We start from the raw sequence: 27,648 nt of genomic DNA, 5'->3' as shown, positions 1-27,648 counted from the left end.
AGTTGAAAATTGATCTTTCCTAGTTCAAAATTCAACAATTTGAATGAAAGTTGTTATTTTTTAATAGAAAATTCTACAATATTGTTGAAAATACACGTATTTTGTTAAAAAAGCGATTTTTTAAATAGAAAATTATCTTTTTCTTTTAGTTATATTTAGTGAATAAAAATTCTTCGTGTCGGTTAAAAATGCAAGTATTTCAGTAAAATATTTATCATTTCAGTTGAAAATTCATCGTTTAGGTTGGAAGTAAAAATACTTGGTTAAAAGTTTAACTCTTGTTAAAGATTCTTTTTTTTAAGATAGATAATTTTAATTAATATTTTGTTTCTTTTGTTAAAAAATAAGCTATTTGACCAGTTAAATATCCAATAATATTAATTAAAAATTAATTTCTTTGTTGAACTTTAATTTTTAGACTCAAAATTCAATTATTTAATTTTTTGTTGAAAAATTATCTTTTTCCATTGAAAATTCGTCTTTCTTGGTGGCAATTAATATTCTTGATTGAAAATCAATCTTTTTGGTCTAAAGTTTAACTATTTCATTTAAATATTCATCATCTTAGTTGAATATTTCATAGTCAATTAAAAATGTATTTGTTTGGTTGAAAATTAATTTTGTTGACTTGAAATTTAATGATTTAAGTTTTGGTTGACATTTTATCGTTTTTTTTTTGGTCAGTAAAAACTAATATATTTTAGTTTGAAAATTCAACTATCTCAGTTGAAGATTCATCATTTTGATTAAAAATTCATGAGTTAGGTTAAAAATTTATTTTATTAACTATAAATGTAGCTATTCTATTTTCGGTTGAGTTTTTTTTTCTTTTTTTTTTAGTTCAAAATTCATCTATTTGGTTGAATATTTGTCACCTTTAATTGAAAATTCAACTAATACGTTCAAAAATGCATGTTTTTTTCTTCTTAAATTGTATTTTTTACTAGACAATCTTGTTTCAAAATTCAAATGTTTCAGTGAAATGCTCATCATTTTAGTTAAAAATGTATCTTTTTTGACTCAAAATTAAACTATTCTAACTACTTTTTCTAATTGAAAGTTTAAATTTTCCATTTTTCTTGAAAATTAATATTTTTTCGTGGTAAATTCAAGTATTTGTTTCAAAATTCACTTATTTAGAATTTTTTTTCTCTGTTAAAGAATGTCTAGAATTGACGTGATACATTAAAATAAATGTTTGAAATTTACGACAAATTAGAATATTTTACTTTTAATAGACCAGAAAAATTAAAATGTGACCGGGAATTTGAAATCGTCCGCCGAATCGCCACCCTGCTTTTTCACTCTTCTTTGCACCTATACTATTATTTTTATTTCCAGTGTGCAAAGAAGCTCTGGAGGTGTTGACAATTGCACTAGTCCTGAATCCTTCAGCCCTGGATGCCCTGACGAGAGACCGAATGTGGCAAATATTCTTCATCGACCTCGTTCTGTTGAGTACATCGAGAGCCGTGAGAATAGCCGCCGCCGAGCAGTTTCTCTTGATATCGACCTGGTGCAGCAGCGGACATCAGCCTTTACAATTCGCGATCACTCTTCTCTTCACCGTCTTGACCACCACTGTTATGGATAATGCCAAGCAAAGTCACGAGTACTTCCAGCTCCTCTGTCGATTGCTAAGTTACGCCCACATTTCCTCCTGTCCCGTATCGACTGCTGAAACCCTTTTAAACATCGAGGTAATTTGGTTAAAAAAGATACGAGACAACGTAAAAGAAACTGGTGACACCCAAGTGGACGAGGCTGTCTTGGAAGGACATCTCGGCATCACCAAAGAGTTGTTGGCTTTTTTACCTCCAAGCAAGAAATTTGAACTTGGCTCCGACGAAGCTCGAAGCATCAATTTAATTAAGGTAAGTTAGTTGGAACTTATTTAAAAAATTTCAAACGATTTAAAATGATTTCACAATGACGGGCTTCATACTCTTTTTCCGATTTCCCCTTTTATTTAAAGAATTCATCTTTTTCTCCTTCAAGAAACCTCTTTTTTCGTTTCATCGCTGGATTGGATGATTTTTGGTTAAAACTTAATTCATTTTGGCTAAAAAGTCTATTTTTATATTTTCCGTTCAGAGCGTATTTCTTTTAGTTCAAAATTCTACTACTTCTTTGAAAATTTAATTATTCTGTTGAAAGTTCAACTATTTTGTTCAGAAGTAATCTTTCTTTTGTGTCGGCAATTCAACTGTTTTGTTGTACATTCGCCTTTTTGAATAGACAATTTGCTCTTTTAGATTAAGATTTTTATTATTTCAGGGTGGCCGCTGGACCGGGAAATGACAATAAATGTATTTTAAGACCAGAATTTAACTAATTTTTCGAAAAAAAATCTGTCCAAGTTTGATTTCAACAGTTTTTCCAATAATCAGTTGAATTTTTATCTTTTTAAATTATAATATCATTCAATTTACCGTGCGTAATTTGAAACATTTTGACTTACGAAGTTTTCATTTTTTTATTTTAATTTATAAGCGTACATTTATCATGCAAAGAACTTCAAAACTAAAAATGAGAAACGTTTGAAATCGTACAAATTTGGATAAAAACCTTTTTCTTTGATCAAATGTGAATATAAACTATAATGATATTGAAAAGTGAACTATACATTTAGAATTAACAAGTAAATAATAATTGATGATTTTACGAGACGATTCGGATTCAGTTCAAAAATTAAGAATTTCCAGATTTTAACATTGAAAACTAAACTGTTTCAATTAAAAAGTCTTAATGGTTAAACAAATTGTAAATGCCCTATAGAAACTTCATTAACCATTTGCAATTTCAAAATGACCTAAAAATAGTATATTTATAATTAAAGGCTTTTATTAAATTAAAAATATTATTTTAGACTAAAATTGGGAAATTTTTTAATTTAGAAAAATAACGATTGCTTAATATTTAGAACTATTTCATTGTTAATGTAAATTACGATTCCTAGAAACATTCAAAATGACTGTGCGTTGAAAAATTAATTTTAAGAGTATATTTAAAAAGATTTTCAAAATTGTCAAAAATGAATCTAGAAGATTTCAAGGAAATATTTTTTATTTTGCTGGATTTAAAAAAAAAAATAGGAAGAATTCAAATAATTTTAAACGATGTTTCGAAGTTTGGAAAAAAATTTCAAAAATGTTTTTTTTTTTTAATTTAAAACAAAACGTATATGTTTCAGGATTTTTAAATAAAAGGCTGAAACTTTTTAGGGATTTTCAAACTATTCAAAATGGAAATAATTTAACTTTTAATTTAAGAAGTGTTCAGTTTATAAAAAAATGAAATCGTTCAATTTGAAATAGTTACAGCTTCAAATTGCTTCAAATGATTTTCAGCTCAGTTTTTATTACTTCAAATGGGAACATTTTTAGCTTTAGAGTTCGAATTTTTTAATGTCATTAACCGGGAAAAATGTTTGCGAACCGGAAAAAAACTGGGAATTTTTCTTGGTTGAAAAGTAACTTCTTTGTTGAAAATTAAATGCTTTGTTATACATTTATCCTTTTGAATAGAAATTTCGTGCTTCTGACTTAAAAATTCAGCTTTTTGGTAGAAAAGTCTTTTTTATTGTTGAAAATTCATCTTCCTTGGTTCAAAATGAAGTATTTGGTGGCTAGTGAAACTTTTTTGATTAAAGATAGATATTCATTTGGTTGTAAATTTATTTTTGTAAGTGGAAAATTAAACTATTATGTTAAAACTTAAATTATTTTGTTACAAATTCAAATATTTCATTAAAAATTCGTCACTTTTGTTTGATAGTTATTTAGTTGTTGTGTCAAATGATTGGTTGAAAATAATTTGTTTCATAATTCAATTATTCAATTGAAAATTAATTTTTCTTGGTTGAAAATAAACTTTTTTTTTAATTCATCTCTTGCGGTAGAAAATTCATCGATTTTGGTTGAAAATTCGACTACTTTGTTAAACATTAATCTATTTTGGTTGAGGATTCAACTTCCAACTGGGTACGAATGTCCCAAGATGTTTTAGAGCGTCCTAAAAACGTCCTATGCCAGGCCAAATAACGTTCTTAAAACATACAATGTTCCAAAAACTTTTTAAGGAAGTATTTGGAACTTTGGTCGTTTTAAAAACGTATTTTAAGCCTTACGTCCTAGAAAACGTCTTTCCGACTTTCTAAAAATATTGTAGGACATTTTAGGTTGTAGTTTGGTCCTCTTAAGTTGAAAGTTTACATACTTTCTTAAAAATAATTTTTTTGGCCGAAGATTAATCATTTCAGTTAAAGAATCATCTCTTTGGTTGAAAAATGAACTATTTTGTTAAATATTCGTCCAATGATGGTTAAATTTTAACCTTTTAAATAAAAAATTTTAATATTCCATTTTCAGCTGGAAATTGATCTTTCCGTGTAGTAAATTCAACTATCCTATAGTTGAAAGTTGTTCGCAGCTTCCCATAGAGTGATAGGAAAGCGTAACGGAAGTATTATATAAAGCGTCAAGGCACGTTCGAGGGATCTGTTTACATTATTAAATGTAAACATTCCTAGCGATTAAGTTACAGCAACCATGCCGAATTCGAGTGAAGCTCATTTATGGGTTTTAACATTTATTTAATCTTCAAACATTGTAAATATTTAAACAATTTTCATAGATGGCTCTTCTTCAAAGCATACGTTTAATTTATTATGTTGCGTTGTAAATTTATAAGAACTATTAATTATTTAAACAATTTAATTTAAAAATTAAGAGTTTGACTTTTTTCTACGAGTGAATTTGTTCACGGAGTCAATTAACCCTTTTCTATGTTGCTATGCAAAAGAAGTAATAATTATTTAAACAATTTTAATTGAAACATTAAGAGTTTGACCTTTGTCCTACGAGTTAATTTGTTTTCGAAATCAACTAAGAATGTTCATTCGATTACTCTTTTTTATGTTGCTTTGTAAAGTTACAAGAATTATTAATTATTGAAAGAATTTCAATTAAAAAATTGAGAGTTTGGTTTTCTTTCTACATGTAGGCTTGGTTTTTTACCATAATCAACTAAGAATATCTTTCCGATGATTTTTTCTTTAATGGTTTGCAAATTTACAATTACTAATTATTTAAAAAATGTTTATCAACATATGTATAGCTTGTCTATTTTTCAAGGAAGAGACATCATTTGTTTACAGAACGAATTAAGAATGTCTTTCGACGATCATTTTCCACGTTACTTTGTAAATTCATAATAATTATGAATCATTCAAACAATTTCCATAAATATATTGAGAGTTGGGGTATTATTCAAATTTGTTTACGAAGTTAACTAAGATTGTCTTTGTGATGACTCTTTTCTATGTTATTTGTTAAATTTACCAGAATTATCAATTATTTATTATTGAAAGAAGTTTCACAAAAAGTTTAGAATTTGGCTATTTTCAACGAATAGGGTCACTTTTTACTAAGGTTTAGTTACAATGCAGCTTACATACGAGTTTGCTCGAAGCACTCGCATTTGCCTAAACATTTGGTCAGATAAGAGGAAAACTGCAGAAAACCACCTCCCGAGCTTAGACGGGTTTTCAAAATTCGAGTACACAACCAGGTCTTTCGTCGTATATGATACCCATCCAGATTCTAGGGGTGCTCGAAATGGCTTGACATTAGGACTCTTCTCGAGTCGAGATCATTTACTATGTATTTCTATGACAATTTGTACACACCGACATTTTAAATGTTTTACCAAACTTCCATACAAATGTTTAGTGTTGCACAGTAATTTATTATGCGTCGTGAGAGGGTACCTATACGAAGTCGTGTACAAATAGAAGTTATTAAAGTAAAAATGATTATCGTGGTATTTTCTTGAACTTTATTTTCAAATAGTATTTGCAAGTATAAAGTAACGGGTCGCGCGCATAGCGCGCGTATGGGCTTCTAGTTTGGTTTAAAATTGATGCATTTTATTAAAGATTCAAATATTTAGTTCAAAGGCCGTCTTTTCTTTTGTAAAAAATTAATCTTCAGGTTAAAAATTCATCTTCTGATTTAAAAATGCATATTTTTTTGTCGAAAATTCAATTATACTTGTGCGGATTTTTAACAACTTTATTAAAATTTAATTTTTAAATTGTCGATTTCAGTTGACACTTCATCTCTTTTATTAAAAGATTAATTATTTTGGAGAAAATTCGTCTTTTAATCTTCTTGGTTGCAGCGTTAACAATTAATTTTTTTTTGCTCGAAGATTCATAATTTCAGTTGCAAATGTATCTTTTCGATGAAAAATACACTATTTTATTGCAAACTCGTCTTTTTTGGCGGAAAATTATTCCTGTTGGTTGAAAATTCTTTGTGGTTGAAAATTTAACTATATTTAATAAAAAGTTTAACTACTTTATTAAAAATTATAACTTAAAATTGACCTATTTCAATTTTGGTCGAAAATCGATATTGGTAGTTGAAAATTGAACTATTTTGTTGAAAATTCATCTTTTTTTAGTAGAAAATTTAACTTTTTGGTCGACAGTCAAACTACTTTGTTCAAAACTCTTTTTTTGTTGTTGTGGAAGATTCATCATTTCTATTTGAAAATTCATCTCTTAAGTTGGAAATTTAAATATTTTGCTGAAAATTCATCTTTTTAGTTCAAATAATCTTTGAACAGAAGATTGACCTATTTCATTTTTTGTTGAACATAGCACTATTCGATTAAGTAGTCATGCATTTTATTGAAAATTCGTCTATTTAGTTAAAAGTTAAACTACTTTTTTTTTTAAATTCTTTTTATTTGAGGATTCATTATTTGAAGCCTCGGCTGAAATAACGTTGTATCAACACATTTTGTTTCCATAGACTTCTATGTATATGAGTTTTTCTTTTAAATGTTTCTCTATTCCGCGGAAGGGCTGCGATCAAAAATTTAAAAATTGATTCCGGAATGATATGTCAAAATAGCCGAGGTTATTTATTTCCATTTATTTTGCATATATCTCAAAATCTAATTTAGAATTTTTGAAGGATTAGAATAGAAAATTAAATTCGCTTAAATGTCGACAAAAAATTTTTAAATTGAATTCGACAAATTTCCATTAAAAATAAAAATAATTAGGTAAGATGATTCACAAATTTGGTCCTACACGTAATGTAAAAAATACAAATATAATTTCTCGTCTTTTCATTAAAAGAAAGGAAAGAAAAACACTTAATTATTCCTGTAATTATAATTTAAAGTTTTATTTTTATTTTATTATAAAAATAATTTAAACCGTCTTTTTAGTACAATTCCTGATAATTATTTATCACTCATTTATTTATTTTATTATTTTTGTATATTATATTTGATATTACGGGTTCTCGACGTTTTACTCCAGCCTTTCCAGGCTTTTTATTCTTTCCTGTCTGCCATTCTAATAAATTTAATTTTCTTTTCTGACCTTTGTTAAAAAAAACTTCAATTTTAGACTTAGAAAGGTACACTTTCAAAGTGTATAACCTCGACTGTTTTGACATTTCTTTCCCCATTCAATTTTCGAATTTTCAATCACCGCGCTTCCGCGGAATAGAGAAACAGTTAAAAGAAAAACTTATGTACATATACCTCCATGGATACAAAATATGTGTTGATACGACGTTATTTCAGCCGAGGCTTCATTGCTAGTAGAAAATTCATGTTTTAGGTTGAAAATAGTATATTATGTACCTAGGCAGTAAAGTTGAAATTTATACGAGTATGCAGAATTTAACATCCGAGCCACATGCGAGGTCGGTAAAACTGCATTCGAGTATGAAACTACTTTACTGCCGTGGTGCATACGATACTTTATCTGAAACAGGCAGAATAAGAGCTCTTTTTCTGGAAAACGGCGCTTGATTTTACCGCATACGCACACATGCGCGGGTGACGTTAAAAGTCTAAAATCCACTTCCTAGTTAAACTAAGGTTTAAAATTAATTCTTCTCACTGTTTTCGTTCACTTTTTTCTTATTTCTCACTCCCTTCTTTCTCCTTGCTGTCGCTTTGCATGCCGCTCGTCGCAGTACAATAAAGTGCTATTTTACTGCCGCTCCGCGGGCAGATTAAGTGCGGTTGTTTTGCCTATTTCAGATAAATTAAATATTTTGCTGAAAATTCCTCTTTGTGGTTCAAATAATCTTTTTAACGGAAGATTGACCTGTTTCACTTTTTGTTACAATTTGAACTATTTTCCTGAAAAGTGATGGATTTTGTTGAAACTCCGTCTTTTTTAGTAAAAAATTAATATTTTTGGTTGAAAGTTGAACTACTTTGTTAGAAATTCTTTTCTTATTTTAGGATTCATCATTTATAGTTAGAAATTTGTGTCTTAGGTTGAAAAATGAAATATTTTATTGAAAATTCCTGTTTATGATTCAAATAATCTTTTTAACAGAAGATTTACCTATTTCATTTTTTGTTAAAATTTAAACTATTTGCCTGAAAAGTCATGGATTTTGTTGAAGACTCGTCTTTTTTAGTAGAAAATTAATCTTTTTGGTTGAAAGTTAACCTACTTTGTTAAAAATTCGTTTTATTTTTTAGGTTTAGGATTCATTAGTTCTAGTTGGCAATTCATGCCTTACGTTGAAAAGTTAAATATTTTGTTGAAAATTCTTTTTATATTGAATATACTGTGACACCTACCATAATTTTGAACTGTGGAGTCTACAATGATTTAAAAAGATTAAAAAAAAGTCTAAAATAATTACAAATTGTCCTCATTCACTTTCCAGGAACTCGTGGAAGACTTCATTTTTCCAGCCTCGCGTTTGATGCTCCAGTTGCGTAGTACCGGGGAACTGTGTTCATCGCAGGCTTGTCCAGTTTGTACGACGCCTCAAACAACAAGTGCTGCTTTCGACTTGCTCGTTGGCCTCTGCATTGGCTGTGTCCCCAATATGAAACTTCTAGTCACAATGCTCACCGATATGTTTTACTCCGAGAAGGATGAGCCCCTCGTCGAATGGGACTATATGCCGCCAGTGGGTCCTAGGCCCATGAAGGGTTTCGTTGGACTCAAGAATGCCGGGGCAACATGCTATATGAATTCGGTTTTGCAGCAGCTTTATATGGTCGAAAGTATCAGGGTGGGACTCCTGGCTGCCGAGGGTGCTGCGACCGACTTGAATGAAGATTTCTCCGGAGAAGAAAGGGTCGAGGGTGAGCAAACAATCGAGGCCAACGACAACGACACGAACGAGGAAAAGTGTGGAGCCGACGAATCGAGGAAGGAATACAATATCGGAATTCTCAAACAGGTCCAGGCCATATTTGGACATTTGGCCTACAGCAAACTGCAATACTATATACCTCGTGGCCTTTGGAAACATTTTAAGTGAGTAGCAGTTTCTTATTTTTACTTTTATTTATATTTACCCCTTTGCATGGAAATGATTTTTTAGTATCCAGAAATGTTTTGCTGGTTATTGGTAGTGGAATTAAGCAGCGTGTTCGAGAATTTCATTTTCAAAATTCACTGATTTTTCTTCGACTTTTTTTCCCTTTATTTTTCCTTGGTCATTAATATTCAAATAACAAAATTTTAATCTTGTAATATTTATAATATATAATCTTTTATAAATCGAATAAAAACAGTATTTCAGATAAAAAACTGTTGGTTGGTAAAAAACTGTTGGTTCTCGCGCTTCGCGCTCAATTATGTACTGTTGTCTGATAATTTAAGTTCATACCTTGTGTCGTTTTTTTTTTTTTAAATTTAATATTTTTATTTTGAATGTTATTTTTTACGACTAAAGCAAAAACTACGTGTCCTATCAAAAATTATAGCCCTTTTTTGGATGAACAATTTTTGTCTAATTTTTTTTCGTAGCTAATATCGAAAAGTGATTCATTATAAATTTGTGGTTCCTTCCAGGTCGCGCAATTTGAGCTTTTCCATTTTTTTCGTATCTTGCACAGTTTGACCAAAAAATGGAATTTTCGAATTTTTCATTATGTTTATCCAAGAAAGATGTAATTTTTGCTAAAGCAGGTGGATTTTAGAATCAAAAAGACAAACTCTAAAATAAGAGGTTGAATTTTCAACCGAACATTTGCATTTTTATTCAAGATATATGAAATTTCTTATGCGACAGATTTTAACCAAAAATTATTTAATTTTTAACAAGATTGTTTAATATTCAATCGAACAGTTGCATTTTTGTCCAAGAAAAATGAATATTCTATTGAAGTAGGTGAATTTTTAAACAAAAAGACCAATTTTCAACAAGAAAAATTTAAATTTTCATCCAAAAAGATTTCAATTGACTTTTCAACACAAAAATAGGAATTTTAAACGAATAGTAAATTTTCTAGAAATTAGTTTGTAGTTATAACAAAACAGTTGCATTGTTTCCCAGAAAGATGTAATACTTATACTGTAAAAGATCAACCTTTAAATCAAAAAGACAAATTTTCAGAAAAAATAGTTTTCATCCAAAAAAGATTTCAGTTAACTAATCAGCTACAAAATATAAATTTGAAACAAAAGGTTAATGTTGTACGAAAAGAGCTTAATTTTTAATCTAGAATTGCATAATTTAAAATACGTGAACTTTGAATTGACAGGATTGAATAATTCAATTAAAATGTTTTAAATTGAACAATTTTAAACAGAAATTGTTCAAATTGAAATAATTTTTAGATTAGGGAATTCGAAAAACTTTAAATTCGAATGTAAATCGTTCAAAATTGCGCAATTTGTATGTTAAATGCTTTTAATATTTGAACGAACAAAAATTTACTGCATTTAAAGTCGAATACATTTTTATTGAAGCATTAAGAATTGCCGGGCTTAAAAATTTATTAATTTTCGATTGAAACTTTAGAAATAACAGTTGCATATTTCAATCGCTCGATATTATACAATTTAAAATTGAAATTCTTGATAGTTTAACAAGTTTGAGTGCTTTTGTTTTAATCCGTCGATTTTTGAATGCCCTAAATGTAATTTTTTTTAGTTTTAAGGTCTAGAATTTCAAGATGTAAATTAACTGGAAAAATGTTTAGAAACTGGGAAATGATTGGGGATTTTTCCTGAGACTGAAGTGACCACCAGATCAAAGTACTTCTAGGTGGCGCTACTCTCAATTAAACTTTCAAATTATTTTAAGTTAAAGACTCTTTTTTTTTAATTGTTAACAAAATAATCGGTTATGATCTGTTTCAGACTTCAAGGCGAGCCGGTGAATCTTAGAGAGCAGCAGGACGCTGTTGAATTTTTTATGAGCCTCGTAGAAAGTTTGGACGAAGCATTAAAGGCTTTGGGACATGAACAAATCATGGGAAAAATACTCGGCGGCTCGTATAGTGATCAGAAAATCTGCAAAGGTTGCCCTCATAGGTATGACAATTGCTCTCTCTCTCTACATTTTTATTAAATTATCCTAAAAATTCTTGATGGAATTCGCATTTAGAGAAATATAATTTTATGCTTTCAGGTATTCTAAAGAAGAGCCCTTTAGTGTGATAAGTGTCGATATTAGGAACCACTCCAATTTATTGGACTCGCTAGAACAATATGTGAAGGGAGAACTACTCGAAGGCGCGGATGCTTATCACTGTGATAAGTGCAACAAAAAAGTAATTAAATTTGACGTGTTGTTTGTGAATAAAAATTTAGTTTCATAGATTATAAGATCCTTTGATAATAAATTCTCCTTTTGCCTTCAGGTTGTCACTGTGAAACGATTGTGTGTGAAGAAACTGCCCCCGGTGTTAGCAATTCAATTAAAAAGGTTCGAGTACGACTTTGAGAGAGTCTGCGCCATAAAGTTTAATGATTATTTTGAATTTCCTCGAGACTTGGATATGGAACCTTACACTGTTTCGGGACTTGCTAAACTTGAAGGAGAGGTAATAGACTGTGACTACGAAGAGGCGATTAAAGGAACTTGCACCAAGTATCAATTAAGCGGGATTGTCGTGCATAGTGGACAAGCGAGCGGAGGCCATTATTATTCCTACATTTTACATAGGTAAGCCTTTCAATTGTTTCAAATTAAAAAACGTGATTTCATGAGGGTGACCGCAGGTCAGGCAATCATTGTACTCACTTTTTGAAACACAAAGGTCACTTTAATTACTTTTCTGAATTATTTTAAGGTATTTTTAAAGATTCGAAGAAATTTTTAATAGTTTTCAGTAAGTTGAAGGTATTCCAAAAGATGTTAAGATTATAGGGTATTTTTAAAAATTCGAAGAAAATTTAAAGATATGTAATCAGTTTTTGGAGATTTGAAAGGATTTGAAATATTGTAAAATATTCAAATATTTGGTTCAAAATTCAACTATTTTCGGTTGAAATTTAATCTTTATAGGTTGAAAATTCAACTATTTTGCTTGAAATTTCAACTATTTGATTGTAAATGCAAATTTTTGACCTAAAATTAACTGTTGTTTTTGAAAATTCAACTATTTGGTTGAAAATCGTTCAACTCTTTCGTTTTGGCAAAAACTGAACATTTTTGGTTAAAAATTCAATTACTTCGTTGAAAATGATATGTATATTGTCTTTAAATCTTAAGTGTCAAATAACTTTTAAGTGACTTTTTAAAGTTAACGTTATTTTAAAGATTCGAATAAAATTTTAATAGTGGTAAATAATTTAATGGTATTCCGAAGAATGTTAAAGACTTTAGGGTATTTTAAAAAATTTGAAGAATTTTTCAAGAGATTTAATCAGTTTCAGGAGATTTCAAAGAATTACAAATTTTTAAAGATATTTTTAAAGATTTCAGGGACTTTTCACAATAGTTTTCAAATATTTTTAGGTATTCCAAAGGATTTTAAAGATTTTAGGGTATTGAAGTAATTCAGAGGCATTTTTAAGACTCAAAAGCTTTAAAAATTTCAAGGTATTTCAAAAGATCTGGAAGGATTTTAGATATTTTGGGATCTTTTAAATGATTCAAATGAATTTGTAATATTTTTCAAAATTTTCAAGGTATTCCGAAAGAATTTAGGGTATTTATAAAAATTCCAAGAAATTTTCGAGACCTTTAAAAAGTTTCAATAGATTTCAAAGGATTTAAGATATTTTAAGATATTTCAAAAGATTGTCATTACTCATGAGCTATAAAAGTTTCAAGGGATTTCAGAACATTTGAATGGATCTCACATATTTTAGAGTATTTTCAAAATTTGCAACAAAATTTTCAAAAGCTTTAACAAGTTTCAAGGAATTTCAAAGGTTTTGAAATATTTTAGGATATTTTAAATGATAGCAAGGAATTTGTTATAGTTTTCAAAAATTTCAAAGTATTCCTAAGGACTTTAGAGTATTTTAAAAACTTAGATAGCATTCTCGAGAAAATTAAAAAGTTTCTCGGGATTTCAAAATATTTCGAAGAGTTTGACATATATTAAGGTATTTCAACAATTAAGGAAGGTTTTAATAGATTTTAACCATTTAAATGAATTCCAAAGAATTTTAAAGACTTGAGGGAATTTTTAAAACTAACAAGAAATTTTTAAGAGTTTTAAAAAGTTTTAAGGCATTTCAAAAGATTTTTAAGGTTTTGAAATATTGTAGGATATTTTAAACGATTCCAAGAAATTGTTGATAGTTTTCAAAACTTTCAAGGTATTTCGAAGGATTTTAGTGTATTTTAGAGTATTTTAAAAACTTACATGGAATTTTCAAGAGCTTCAATATGTTTCAATAGATTTCAAAGAATTTTAAACATTTTAAGATATTTCAAAATATTTCAAGGAATTTATAATAGTTTAGAACATGTGATGGCATTCCAAATAAGTTTAAAGACTTTAGGGTATTTAAAAAATTCCGAGGAATTATAAAGACTCAAGAGCTTTAAAAAGTTTCAAAGAATTTTAAGGGATTTGAAATATTCTAGGATCTTAAAAAAATTCTAAGAAGTCGATTTCTCAAATTTGAAGGAAAAAGTTTCAAGGAATTTAAAAATAGTTCAAAGGTTTTTAAATATTTAAGGATATTTTTAATTATTTCAAGCAATGTTTGATAGATTTGAATCATTTGAAGGAATTGCAATCAATTTTAAATATTCCATTGTATTTTTTAAAATTCAAAGGAATTTTCATAAGTTTCAAGAAGTTTGAAGGGATTTGAAAAGATTTCATTAAATTAAAAATATTTCAGGATATTTTTTAATATTTCAAGGAATTTTTTAATAGATTTCAAAAATCTTAAGATTTTCCAAAAAATTATTCTATGGTATTTTTATAACTTACAAGGAATTTTTAAGAGCTTTAAAAGATTCCAAGGGATTTTAAAACAACTCAAAGGATTTCCCATGGCTTCATTGATTTTTAAGAATTAAAAAAAAATGTTAGGGTTCCAAAGAATTTCCTAGAATTTCGGAAAATTTTAAACTATTTTATAGAGCCTATAAGGTTTTTAGGATATTTTAAAATATTCCAAGAGATTTGATCAAATTTCTCTCAAATGTTTTAATAAATTTTGAAAGAATTTATTAAAAGAATTGAAGAATTCTGTAGGATTTCAAAGATTTTCAGTTGATTTCAAAGGATTTTAGGGTATTTTAAAAATTCGAAAGAATTTTAAAAAGTTTCAAGTAATTGATTTGAATAATTTAATAGATTTTAAAAGGATTTGAAATATTTTAGGACATTTTTTAAGAATCCAGGACATTTTCAAGGGCGTAAAAATGTTTTCAGATATTTCAAAGGATTTCGAATATTTTAGGTAATTTAAAAATATTCTAAGGATTTTATTTCGTTTCAATAATTTGAAGAGACAATTTAAGAGAAGGGGAGATTAAAAAAATCTCATATAGTTTTATAATACTTGAATGAATTTAAAAAAATGTATCCACGAGAAATAAGCGATGGTGTAAGGTTTAAAAGTTTTAAAGAAATTTAAAAATATTTTTTGCATAATTGTTTCACAGTTTCTCTTAAACTCATTCTTAAGTCTTTTAAAATCACTGGAATTCTTAGGTATCTCATCAGGTTTTTTAGAATTCCCTTGAATTTTTATAAATTCATTTCAAACTTTTACTGGATTCAATTAATTTTCTAATATTTTTAAATTGTTTTCAATTCACTCGATATTTTTTAATCGCGTTTATTTTTCATGAATTTCCTTTTACATTCCTCTAAATTCACTCCAATTTTACTTAAATCAATTACAATTAATTTTAATTATTTTTAAGTCATATGAATCCATTCTGAATTTATTGAAATTCACCTAGAATTCTTATAAATTTCATTGCATTTTTTGAATTCGTTTAAATTCGAAAGTATATCAATCGCATTATTAATGCGCATTAGTTTTTTTTAATTATAAATTAATCATTGCTGGTCACTTCTTCGGTATAAATAGTTTACCTTTTCCATTGTTTCAAGTAAATTTGGCTGCGACAGTCCAAAAAAGAATAAGTGATCATTTTAAAATAATAAAATGGTTTTATTCTATTTACAAAGGATTCTATATTAAAAATGTTACAAGATTAGAATTTTGGTCTTCAACTAATAATGGCCAGGGAAAATGAGAAATTGTATGACGAAAAATAGATATTAGGTCTATCTGTATTTTTAACTATAGGATAATGAGCTAGATATTTAGGTGTAATAACTTTATATTAAAATTTAATATCCATATAGTACATTTTATTATCTCAATATTTTTATATTTAGAGTTTTTAAGCACTGGATATTGAATTTGCGTATCAAAATATTCCAGCTTAATATCTAGATCGTTCTCCTATAGTTATAAATTCAGATTTGAAATCCTAAACTCCGTATTTCTCCATGTAGTCAGGGAAAAGTCAGGGAATTTTAAAAGCAGAATTTTTCGGCTGCGATGTTGTATTCTTTTTGACATAATTTGTATGATATTTATTTGTTGTAGACAAAACGATGGCACAGCCAAATGGTACAAATTCGACGACGGTGAAGTGATGGAATGCAAGATGGAGGAAGAGGAAGAAATGAAATCGCAATGCTACGGTGGCGATTACATGGGGGAAGTATTCGATCATATGTTGAAGAAAATGAGTTACCGAAGACAAAAACGATGGTGGAATGCCTACATGCTTTTTTACACGAGGTTGGACGTGGAACCCAACTGCCTTACAAGAAGTGTCAACGAATTGTCTCTCTGTGAGTAGAAATACACATTTTATTGATATAGCAGGGTTGCTACAGGTCAGGGAATTCTGAAAAGTCAGGTAATGTCAGAGAAAACTTGAAAGTGTCAGGCAAAACTTGAAAGATTCAGGGAATTTTGCGATAAACTTAAGTTGGAATTTTATACAATTTTGTATGAAGTTTACTGACTTAAAATCTTTTCCCCGTTCTTCTCTTATTTTCTCTTTTTAAAGAACATCCTCTTTTTTGTCTTGTTTCTAAAAAACTTCCCCATTTTCTTTTTTTTTTACTCAGATAGGAACTGAATTAATAGAAGCTAACAAAAAAGATCAACTATTTTTGATTGAAAGATCATTATTTTCAATTGAAAAGTGTACTAATATACTGTTTGGTTCAGAATTCACCTCTTTTAGTTGAAAAATCATTTTATTGTTGAATATTCATAATTTTAATTGAAAATTTAACTCTGTTCTTGAGGACTTTTTTTGTTAAAAATTAATTTTTTCAATTTTAGTTGAAAGCTCAAATATTGGGTTGAAAGTACAACTTTGTAGCTTGAAAATTCAAATATTTTGTTACAGCATCTTTTTTTTGCTCGAAAATTTAACTGTTTTTCTTGAGCGTGCAATTTAAATGTGTCTTCTAAAAAAATCATCTTTTTGGTTTGCAAATTTTACTATTTAGCTGAAAATCTCACAACTTGGTTGAAATTTTGTTCGATTTTTTTCATTGAAAATAATTTTTTTAAATGGAAAATGTAAGTCCTCCATTTTTGTTAGAAAATGATAGTTTTTGGTTGAAAATTCAACTATTCAGATTTTCATTGAGAATCCATATATTTTGTTTGAAAATTTAACTACTAGCTTGAAACTGTAAAATTCAACTACGTGATTGAATTAATTTGTTAAACATTCATTTTATTGATTGAAGATTCCACCATTCTGTTAAAAATTCTTCTTTCGGTTTAAAAATTCAACAATTTGATTGACTTTTTTTTCCTCTTTTCGCAATTATTTGGTTGAAAATTAATTTATTTTTGTTGAGGATTCAATTATCTTGTTAAGAATTCTTCTTTTTGGTTGAAATATCAACTAGTATATTTTTAATCGAGAATCACCTTTTTGGTTGAATTCAAGTGTTTTTATTTTAAAAAAATTAACATCTTATTTAATTGAAATAACTAATACGTTTTTCGCTGAGAACTCATATTTTTTATTGAGAGTTTATCTGTTCGATTCAAAAATAGGCTCCGTTTATAAAAATTCCTTTGTTGTTGTTGAACATTCATAATTTTAGCTGAATATTTATGTTTTGTTACAAATTGAAGCGTTTGATTGAAAAGGGTTTTCTTTTATCTCAAATTAATTTTGGTTGAAAATTTAACTTTTTGATTTGAAAATTCAACTATTTGGTTGAAAACACAATTTTCTACTTTGAAAGTTCAGTTATTTGGTTGAAAACACAACTTTGTAGGTTGAAAATTCAATTTTTAGGTTCAAAATCGAATTATTTTGTTAAAAATTTAATTACTTTGTCAAAAAGTAATCTTTTTGTTTGAAAATTCAGTTGTTTTGCTAAAAATTTCGACTTTTTGGATTGAAAGTTGAAATGTCTGCTACGAAATTCGTAATTTTGGCTTGAAGATTCAAATATTTGGTTAAAAACGCAACTGTTTTTACTGAAGCTTAATCTTTTTTGTTTGGAAATTCGACCATTTGGTTTAAACTTCATCTTTATAGGTTGAAAATTCAACTATTTTGTTGAAAATTCGTCTATTTTGCTTGAAAATTCAAAAATTTTATTGTAAATGCTAATTTTTTGTTCTAAAATTAATTTTCGATGTTGAAAATGCAACTATTTGGTTAAAAAATCGTTCAACTGTTTTCTAAAACTTATCTTTTTTTCTTGGAAACTCAACTATTTCGTTTTGGCAGAAATTGAAGCGGTTTTGGCTGTAAATTCATCTATTTTGTTAAATGCCAATACCAGTACTTGGTTTTTTATTGGAAGTTTAACTATTTGATTAAAAAATAAGCTCCGTTTTTAAAAATTTATTTGTTTTTGAACATTCATAATTTTAGCTGAATATTTATCTGTTTGGCTAGAAATGTAACTGTTTTATTGAGAACGGTTTTTTATCGCAAAATAATTTTGTTCGAAAATTGAACTTTTTTATTTGAAAATTCAACTATTTGTTTGAAAAGGCAACTTTCTACGTTGAAAATTCAGCTATTTGACTGAAAACACAACTTTGTAGGTTGAAAATTCAACTGTTTGGTTAATAATGGAGTTATATTGTTAAAAAGTAATCTTTTTTTGTTGAAGTTTAATCTTTTTTGTTTGGAAATTCGACCATTTATTTTAAACTTCTATCTTTATAGGTTGAAAATTCCAAAATTTTATTGTAAATGCAAATGTTAAAAATGCAACTATTTGGTTAAAAAATTGTTCATCTGTTTTCTAAAACATTCTTATTTTTTTCTTGGATACTCAACTCTTTTGTTTTGGCAGAAAATGAAGCTTTTTTGATTGAAAATTTAATATATTTCAACTTAAAATCTTAAGCATTTAATATTAAATTCAATATGGTACCTGTACAATAATTTTATTTAAAAGAATTTATTGACCTATTTTATTTAAAAATCATCTTGTTTCCACTGTTTTGAGAGAATTTTGGGCTGTGGGTTCGGACTTTTGTTACGGTATGTTTGAACTAAATTTAAAAACGAACCTGTTTTGAATCGACATTATTAATCTCCGAAGTGTCAAGTTTTTGTACCTGAAAGCAAAATATTTAACGGCCAGGGAAAATGAAAAAATGTTAAGGGAAAAATAAGGGGATTTTGACATTTGGTATTTTGCAGCAACCCTGATATAGTTATTAAGATTTAGAACTTGGTTATCAGATTGTTTATATTTTTTTCTCGTGTAGATACTAAACTAGGAGTAACGAAAATGCCACCAGCGATCGAGTATAGCGTTAGGAAACAAAACATCAAGTTTATGCACAACAGAAACCAGTTTAATGCTGAGTACTTCCAGTTTATTAGGAAACTCGTCTCGTGCAATACGCCCACAGTCAATAGGCAAAACCCCAACGAGAAACTGGTGAGAATTTTAATTTATTTTTTTATTTTTTAGTGATAAGAATAAAAATTAAAGGAAGGTTTTGAACTTTTAAAATGATTTTTCAGAGTCCCGAAGCCGAAGAGCTCGATATGCTTTCGGTTCAGTTGGCATCCAGATTCCTCTTCTACACAGGTTTTCACACGAAGAAAAGTTTACGTGGCACGGCGACAGATTGGTATGACATTCTATGTCTTCATTTGAGAAGCAGTAAATCCGTTCGATCGTGGTTTGCCCACAATGTACTTTTCAATCATCCACACAGGTGCGAAATAGAAATACTAATTTCGCATTTTTTAGAAGAAAGAACACTTTTTTAAGGGTGAATCTTTCGTTTCAGATTTTGTGAATATCTTCTGAGTTGTCCTAGTACGGAAGTGAGAACAGCTTTCTTGAAAACACTCGTTTTATTAGCACACTTCTCTCTCCAAGATGGACCCTGTGTGCCTCCTAGTCTAAATGCGCCTTGTAAGTATTCTTTAAAAAAAAATTCAAGAATTGGTCCCTGTAATACCCCATTTTCAACCAATTGCTCACACTTTTTTAATTTTTATAAAAATCAAAGCGTTCAAACCTTGCACTTTTTCGGTGCCATGAATGTCTTTGAATCTCCAGAGTGGTCGCGGGCCCGGAAAATGGGAAATGACAGGGAAGTTTACAAATTTTAGAAGAAAAATCTATCCAAGTTCGATTTTAACAATATTTTAAATAATTATTTGAATTTTTATCTTCTTTAATTATAGTATTCAGTTTATCATGCGTAATTCGAAAATTTTGTACTTAAAAAATTTTCCTTTTAAGATTTTTATTTGTAAGAGTACGTTTTTAATTTAAATAAATTTAAAATGCAGTCTTGAAAGAATTTAACAATTAAAAATTAAAAGTGCTTGAAATTAAAAATTTTGTATACAATTTTTTTTACTTGATTAACTGTAAATATAAATGAATTAATTATTTTAAGAATTTAAATGCATTTGATGTATTAAAAAGTGCACAATAATTGAAATAAATAAAATTTAACTGATTCAATTCAAAAGCCTTAGCCGTGAAAAAACTGTAAGTAATTTCAAACTGAATTGTTTGAAATAAAAAGTTTAGAAATTCTAATTGTTCTATTTAAAACATGATTAATTTATTAAGCAAATTGTTGAATTTTTATGTTAAATAACAATTAAGAACTTATTAATTGTAGAACATATTCGAGTAGTTTTAGAAATATTTAGAGGTTTTGAAAAGATTCGAAATTAATTTAAAACCTGAAACGATTTCAAATAATTTAAGCGAAGTGTGTGTTCGGAGAAAATTCAGCTATTCGTACCGAAATTCCGGCGCAAATAATCATCGCCTAATTTAAAAAAAAAGTGTAGATTTTCGCAGATTAAAAACAAAAAATTCATAAGCTTTTAAGAATTTTGAAACGCTTTAGATGAATATAAACCATTTTCGAGAGATTGCTAGGAAAATTGAAAATGATTTTTTCTTTTGAAAAATTATTTGAAATTTGAATCATTATGAAATATATTTAGAAGTTGTGAAAAACTTTTTTTTTAATTTGAAGATTTTTAATGATATCTCAATTATTAAAAATAAAAATAATTCAACTTATTTAAAACTGGTTCAGTTTAAAAAAAATTTAACGGTTCAAGTTTTGATTTTTTTAGCTTAAAACTTTAAAATCTATCATTTTTTAATTTTCAAATTCATTGATTGTTTTTTCAATTTATAGCATGGAAAATGATAACATGGATTTATATTTTTGAAACTGAATCTCAATCTTTGAACTCTAAAAATGATAAAAATTAATTATTATAAATTTTTCAGTTTCAGTGCATTTAATTTAAAATTATTCAATTGAAAACTGTTAATATTTTCCATTTTATATGCGTAAGTTAATCAAAATTTAAATACAAATTTTTTTTATTAAAACACTTTTAAACTTCAATTTTAAAAGTTTGAATATTAAGAATTATATCTTAAGTGCTTTAATTTGCAGTTAATTTTCCATTCATTCAAATGGAAAAATGATTAGCTTTAGAGTTTGAATTTTTTAAATTTAATTGGCGGTGAAATACGTTTGTGAACCAGGAAAAAAACTGATAAATGTTCGGGAATTTTTTCCCCCTGATTTGATAGCATTTTGGGCTGTGAAATCTGGTCTCTTCAAATGTTAGATTTTTATATTTGTATTGATGCAAAAGAGATAATTTCATATTTCACAGTCCACTCTTAAAAAAACCTCCCTATTTTAAAATGCCTAGAGAATTTTTACCGTTATTTGAGGCCTTTCTGTTGATATAAATTCCTTAGAAAAAAATTGTGAAGTTCCAAGGGAAAAAAAGCTGGCAGATTTCTCGAATAAACATTTTGGAAATTCTTTTAAATACTTGAGAACGTTTTACTGAAAGAATACAAAAAAAAAAATGAAATCGTTTTTATTTTATCTAAAATTCATCTTTTTCTACCTATATTTAAAAATTTGTTAAATACCTCGATAGTTTTTACTGACAGAAATACAGTAGACAAAAAGTCAAGAGAATCTAAAAGAATTAAAAATGGTAATTTTCAAAGTATGCTGTTTATCTATTTTACATTCTCTTAGCTTTTCTTCACTTTGTTTCTACGGCATTTTTATCAGTAGGAAGTTTTGAAATTCATGAAGGATTTTTAAAGGCCAGTTAAAAAATTAATTTTTTAACACAGAAAAATGATTACATATACCTATGAAAATCTGCTGTATTTAATAATTCCTCCATCATACCTCATATTTTGTAAAAAAAAAAAAAGGATACTCTTTAACCCATTAAGTCCCAAAATGAAGAAATTTCACTCTTACGCTTGAGCTTGAAAAATTTTATAAAAAAGGCAAAGAATTTATTGTAAAGTACTCTTTTCTACTATTTTCGGATATGCTCTAAACGCTGCAATCGTTTAAAAAACGGGAAATGTTGATTTTCATTTAATAATTAACAAATTTTAAAAACAATTCTTTTTTTTAAGCAATTTTTTTGTTTCAATCAAAAAATATAGGTGGAAGGAATTTTTTACGGTCGCCAAAATGCACAAAAGTGCAAAAAATGTCTGAACTTTACAAATCCGTTGGGTTCTTTTTATTTATGATTTTTTAAAATAAAATGGCGGCCAAAAAACGGAAACCAAAAATCTTAAATTTCGCTTTATCGGTATTTTTTATAATTTTTTCGCTCAAATCATATAAATATTTAATTATTTCAGTAAAAAGGTATTTGAATAGTTTATTTTAAAACAAAATGAAAATATTTAGTGTTAAATAGGTAAAATCATGATATTAAGATTATAAAAAAATTTCTTATTGCTATTTTACGTCATTTTCACACCAAAATCCAATGCAGTGATTGAAATATTGTTTTTTTTCAACGATTGAATGATTCACTGATATTATTTTCATAAAATTAATAGGTAATGTTTACTGATATATTGGGATCTGAAATCTTGAGGGCACTACTAACGGAAAAAGCAAAATGGCCAGCGACAGTAGGTAGACGTCTCATAAAACTCATGTAAGAACATTGAAAATTAGTTTTAAACCTTAAAAATTAAAGTAACTATAGCTCAAATTTGTGATTTTACAAAATCTACACCGGCATGTAGAAACCTCGTAGAAGGAGAAAGAATTTTACATGCAGGACACCTTCTATATTGCGGAAAAGAGGTGGAAAATGAAACTTCAGTTTCTATTATTGCATTTTGTTTGCAAACTTAGAATTTAAAAACTGTTGTCTAAATAATAAATTCTTTATTTTTTCCCCTCATAAACATTTAAAATGTAATACTAACTATCGACATTTCAATGCAAAATTTAATTTATATCAACTTGAAATGACAAATAAGCAGTAACATTTTTCAGATTTGAGGTTATGTTGATATATTTGTACCTAAAATAATATTTTTATTTAGAACCTGCTTTGATTATTTTCACTCTGAATGCTGAAAAATCATTGAAGAATAAACACGATAAATACTTGATGATGATTATAACTTTTTCTTCAAACTTTTTTCTTGACGTTGGAACAAGCTTGAAAATCTGTTTGAATTTCGTGCATTTTTTACTTTATTCTATTTTATTTCTCAAGCCACACTATTAAGAAATGCTGTACATGTTCTATCAGGTTTGTCATATATTTTTTTTTAATAGGAGTTCATTTACATTTCAGAAAAACCAAACAGTTTCTTGCTTTCGAGCAGTAGAAGAGCAACAATACACACATACAAAACAATTTGATTTTTGTGGAGAACACTCGATTGATAAAATTTAATTTATTTTATTCGTAACTTTTTATTTATCACTTTTTATCTTTATCCCAGTTTCACTGTAAAAAACACTACAAAACTTTTAGAAAAATTACTTTCGTATATTCGCCTATATTTCCCGTCAAAATTTACCTACGCTCGGGGCTTTCCGATTCTGTCACCAGGTGGCGTATTTGAATATTTCAAATCCCAATAATTTTACATGACTCTGCTGTGTAACACTGAAGTTGAAGCACAATAATTGAAGTACAGTGGAACCACGGTTATATCTTCTTCACTTATATCCTCTCCTATATAAATATTTAACACTAAATATTTTTATATTGTTTAAAAATAAACTATTCAAATACATTTTTACTGAAATAATTAAATATTTATATGATTTGAGAATTTCAGACATTTTGTGCACTTTTGTGCATATTTTCGACCGTAAAAAATTTCTTCCCCTCTATTTTTTGATTGACAAAAAATTGCTTAAAAATTTTTTTTTTTTAAATTGATAATTATTAATTTAAAATCTATATTTTCCGTTTTTAGGCCATTGCATCGTTAAGAGCATACTCGAAAATAGTAGAAAAGAGTATTTTACAATAAATTCTTTGACTTATTTATAAAATTATTAAATCTCAAACATAAGAGGGAAATGGCTTCGTTTTGGGACTTAATGGGTTAAACCCAAATAAATAACTATATGTATCCTATTTTTTGTATCCCATAATGACTTTTAGGCCTAAAATAATAAAACTAATCAAATTAAATATAATTCCTCATTTTTATATCGCTCTCTATTTTTAGCAATACTCTTCGATCCCAACGCAACGCTGAGTGATCACTTATTGCACGCAGTTCTTTCTCTCTTGCATCGAGAAATTTCCGATCACGGTCGTCACCTTCCACATTACTTCTCTCTTTTTCACACATACGCTTCGCTTGGCATCGAGGAAAAAGCTCAGCTCCTTAAGGTACGTACGTGCTTCGAACGAATACAAATGTTTCAGTATTTTTGAAGAAATTATGATTGGATTGTGGGAAAGAGATGATGTATCCTTGCTATCGCGCGAGCGATCTTTCTCTTGGAATTCTTTATAATAGGGGATTTTCATTACAGCTAAACGTGCCAGTAACTTTTATGTTGGTGGCGATAGACGAGGGTCCGACAATAAAGTATCAGTATCCTGAGCTAACGAAACTCCACCAAGTGGTTAGTATGCTCATTCGATGCTGTGACGTTTCTGCTAAAACGCAATCGAGTCAGGCACAATCTGGTGTCATGCCTCTGCCTAATCCTTACGGAGACAAGGACTGCCAGTCGGAATATATAATGCCGATTCAGCCACCGGCTGCTGACATTCTCTTCGTTAGAACAAGGTAAAACTCTTCAAATATTACAATAATTATTGTATACAAAAATGAAACTAGTAATTAACAAAGTAGTGAATTTTAGGGGCCGTCCATAATCTGTGTTATCTTTTTTTTGGGGGGGGGGGGGTGCTAAGAACTACGTTATTAAGAGGGTGTCTACCCTATCTGGAAAACCTGGAATTGACAGGAAATTTGGATCAACCTGAAAAATCCTGGAAATGTCAGTGAATTTTTTTGAAAGTCATGGCATTTTTTCGCAGGGGTGCTAATTTTTGGTTTCAATTGCAGTATACAATTGAATAACAATGATTATTTATTCGTAAAAATAGCTTTATATTACTGTATTTAACTATTTTGTTGGAATTTTTGTTTGTTTAAAATTAATTTTTTTATCTAAAAATTTAAACATTCTGTCTTTATTTGAAAATTGACCGTTATCAATTGAAAATTCAAGTATTTGGTTGAAAATGCATATATTTTGTAAAAAATCCACTAGTTTGTTTGCAATATTTTCACTTTCTTGACAGAAAGATCTACCATAGTTAAAAATTCAACTTCTGTGGAAAAATCGTCTTTTGTTATTGAATTCAACTGTTTGATTAAAATTTTTTTTGTATAAATAACTACAATATTTTTCGTTCCGAATTTATCTTTTTTAGAATGAAGATTTAATTACTTTATTAAAAGTTAAAATTGTTTGTTAAAATTTTTTTTTGTTCAAGGTGGCTTATTATCTTGATTGAAAATTTATCTCTTTGGTTAAACTGAGCTGTTTTGTTAAAAATTTGTTTTTTCCTTGGCTGAAAATCAATTATTTTACTGATCATTTAATTATTATGGTTGAAACTGCAACTTTTTCTTGAACATTCGTTTATTATTTTGCCTGAAAATTAATTTTTCTAACTGAAAATTAATTTTTCAAACTGAAAATGTAAACAACTATTCCAATTGAATATACCATAATTTTTGTTGATAATTCATCTCTTTGCCTGAACATTAGTTTGTTTAACTGGAAATTTTACTGTTCAATGTTTGGTTGAGAATTTGTCTCTCTCAGTTGAAAATTCATGTATTTTTTTTGGGAAATTCGTATTCTTTGGCAGAAATTAATCTACTCAATTGAAAATTCATCTTTTTGGTTTAAAAAAACAAACTATTCTTGTTGAAAAATCATTACTTTGGTTGAAAATTTAACTATTTGTTAAATATTCGTTTTTTTGTTGTTAAAAATTAATTTTTTTAGCTGAAAATGCAAACAACTATTCGAATTGAATATTTCATAATTTTATTTGAAAATTTATTTCTTTGGTTAAACATTAGTTTTTCAACTGAAAATTTTTCTATATAATTCTTGGAAGACAATTTATCTTTTTTTTTTAATGATTTTATTTGAAAATTCGTCCATTTGGTTATACATTAATCTTTTAACTGCAATGCAACTAATCAAAATACATCTTTTTAGTAGAAATTAATCTTGTTGTTTGAAAATCTATCTTTTTAGTTAAAAATACAACTATTACAGCCTCATAATTTTATTTGGAAATTAAAATTTTTTGTTTGAAATAACTATTCCACTCAAAGATTCATCAATTTATTTCAAAATTCTTTGTTTTTTTTTTGTCTAAAATTAATTTTTTCAACTGAAAATCTAACTATTCCATTTCTGATTAAAAATGGATGTTTTTTAGTTTTTATTCAACTATTTCGTTGAAAATTTATGCTTTTTGTATAAAAATTGTATTTTTGGGTATAAAATTATTCTTCTTGTTTGAAAATTCAAGTATTCCAATTAACTATTCATCATTCTATTTGAAAATTGATCTTTTGGGTTAAAAATAAAACTGCTTGGTTGAAAGTGTCTTTTATTGAATTTAACTTATTACAAATTCGTGTTTTCTTGTTAAAAATTAATTTATCAAACTATGGAAACGTCTTCTTTTTTGGTTAAAAATAATATATTTTATTATAAATTCATCTTTTCCGGTTCAAAAGTTAACTGTTTTCTAAAATATTCTATTGTTTAGCTTGACTCAACTTGGCTCAACTGCTTGTTAAAAAATTAAACTATTGTGTTGAAATTTTAATTCTATTTTGTTGAAAGCTTAATTATTGTGTTAAAAATTCCAAATTTGTCCTTTTAGATTGAAAATTTATTGTTGTGTTAAAAATTTAACTGTCTTTTAAAAAAATCGTCTATTCATTTGAAAATTTCACAATTTGGTTAGAATTTCTGCTATTTTGTCCCGAATCCCGAATTTTAAAATATCGGAAACTAAAATTCACCGACTTCAAAACCGACTTGTAAAATAAACGAATTATTAAATGCCCACAAATATTTCAATTCTCGAAATTTAGAACTGCTGAACATAGGTAATTGATTATTAATGTATGGGCTATTTATGAAATAATAAATAAGGCAAACAATTAAATTAATCATTAATTAATAATTTATTATTTGCAGCAATTTTAAATTTCGTAAAACTTAAATTTCAGTAATAGAAATATTTCTAGGAATTTAACAATTCATTTATTTTATAATTCGGCAATTTTTTTTCTTGCTAATTTATGATTTTGCTACTCATTTTTTCATTATTTTGTGTTAGTCCCGCATATTCCAACCCTTTTAAATATAGTGATGAACTAATTTTTTTTTATATTGCCGTTTTACGAGGGTAATTCAATAAGTCCTTAGAATGGCCAACAAATGGCGCGCGAATCGCTCCAAATCATCTGTTTTCAGTCAGCACCACTCCCGACTAGATATATGGTGCAGTCACAGTCCACATCTTCTGAGTTTAC

At 27.7% G+C, this 27,648-nt stretch overlaps 1 protein-coding gene across 2 annotated transcripts in view; it reads left to right on the top strand.

The window, feature by feature from the left end:
- Positions 1–27,648, top strand: part of LOC117180370 (probable ubiquitin carboxyl-terminal hydrolase FAF-X) — an 89,390-nt gene that overhangs the window by 40,128 nt on the left and 21,614 nt on the right. For both annotated transcript variants that reach the window (XM_033372842.1, XM_033372843.1), the window contains exons 12-22: positions 1,342–1,874; positions 8,718–9,319; positions 11,153–11,326; positions 11,424–11,565; positions 11,656–11,960; positions 15,836–16,086; positions 19,007–19,182; positions 19,269–19,465; positions 19,541–19,668; positions 24,283–24,449; positions 24,596–24,855. In XM_033372842.1, the coding sequence (XP_033228733.1) occupies positions 1,342–1,874; positions 8,718–9,319; positions 11,153–11,326; positions 11,424–11,565; positions 11,656–11,960; positions 15,836–16,086; positions 19,007–19,182; positions 19,269–19,465; positions 19,541–19,668; positions 24,283–24,449; positions 24,596–24,855 (2,935 nt within the window). The remainder of the gene's footprint in view (positions 1–1,341; positions 1,875–8,717; positions 9,320–11,152; positions 11,327–11,423; positions 11,566–11,655; positions 11,961–15,835; positions 16,087–19,006; positions 19,183–19,268; positions 19,466–19,540; positions 19,669–24,282; positions 24,450–24,595; positions 24,856–27,648) is intronic.

Source organism: Belonocnema kinseyi, chromosome 9 (assembly GCF_010883055.1).
Source record: "Belonocnema kinseyi isolate 2016_QV_RU_SX_M_011 chromosome 9, B_treatae_v1, whole genome shotgun sequence".
NCBI lineage: Eukaryota > Metazoa > Arthropoda > Insecta > Hymenoptera > Cynipidae > Belonocnema > Belonocnema kinseyi.
This window is presented reverse-complemented; position numbering and strand designations above follow the sequence as displayed.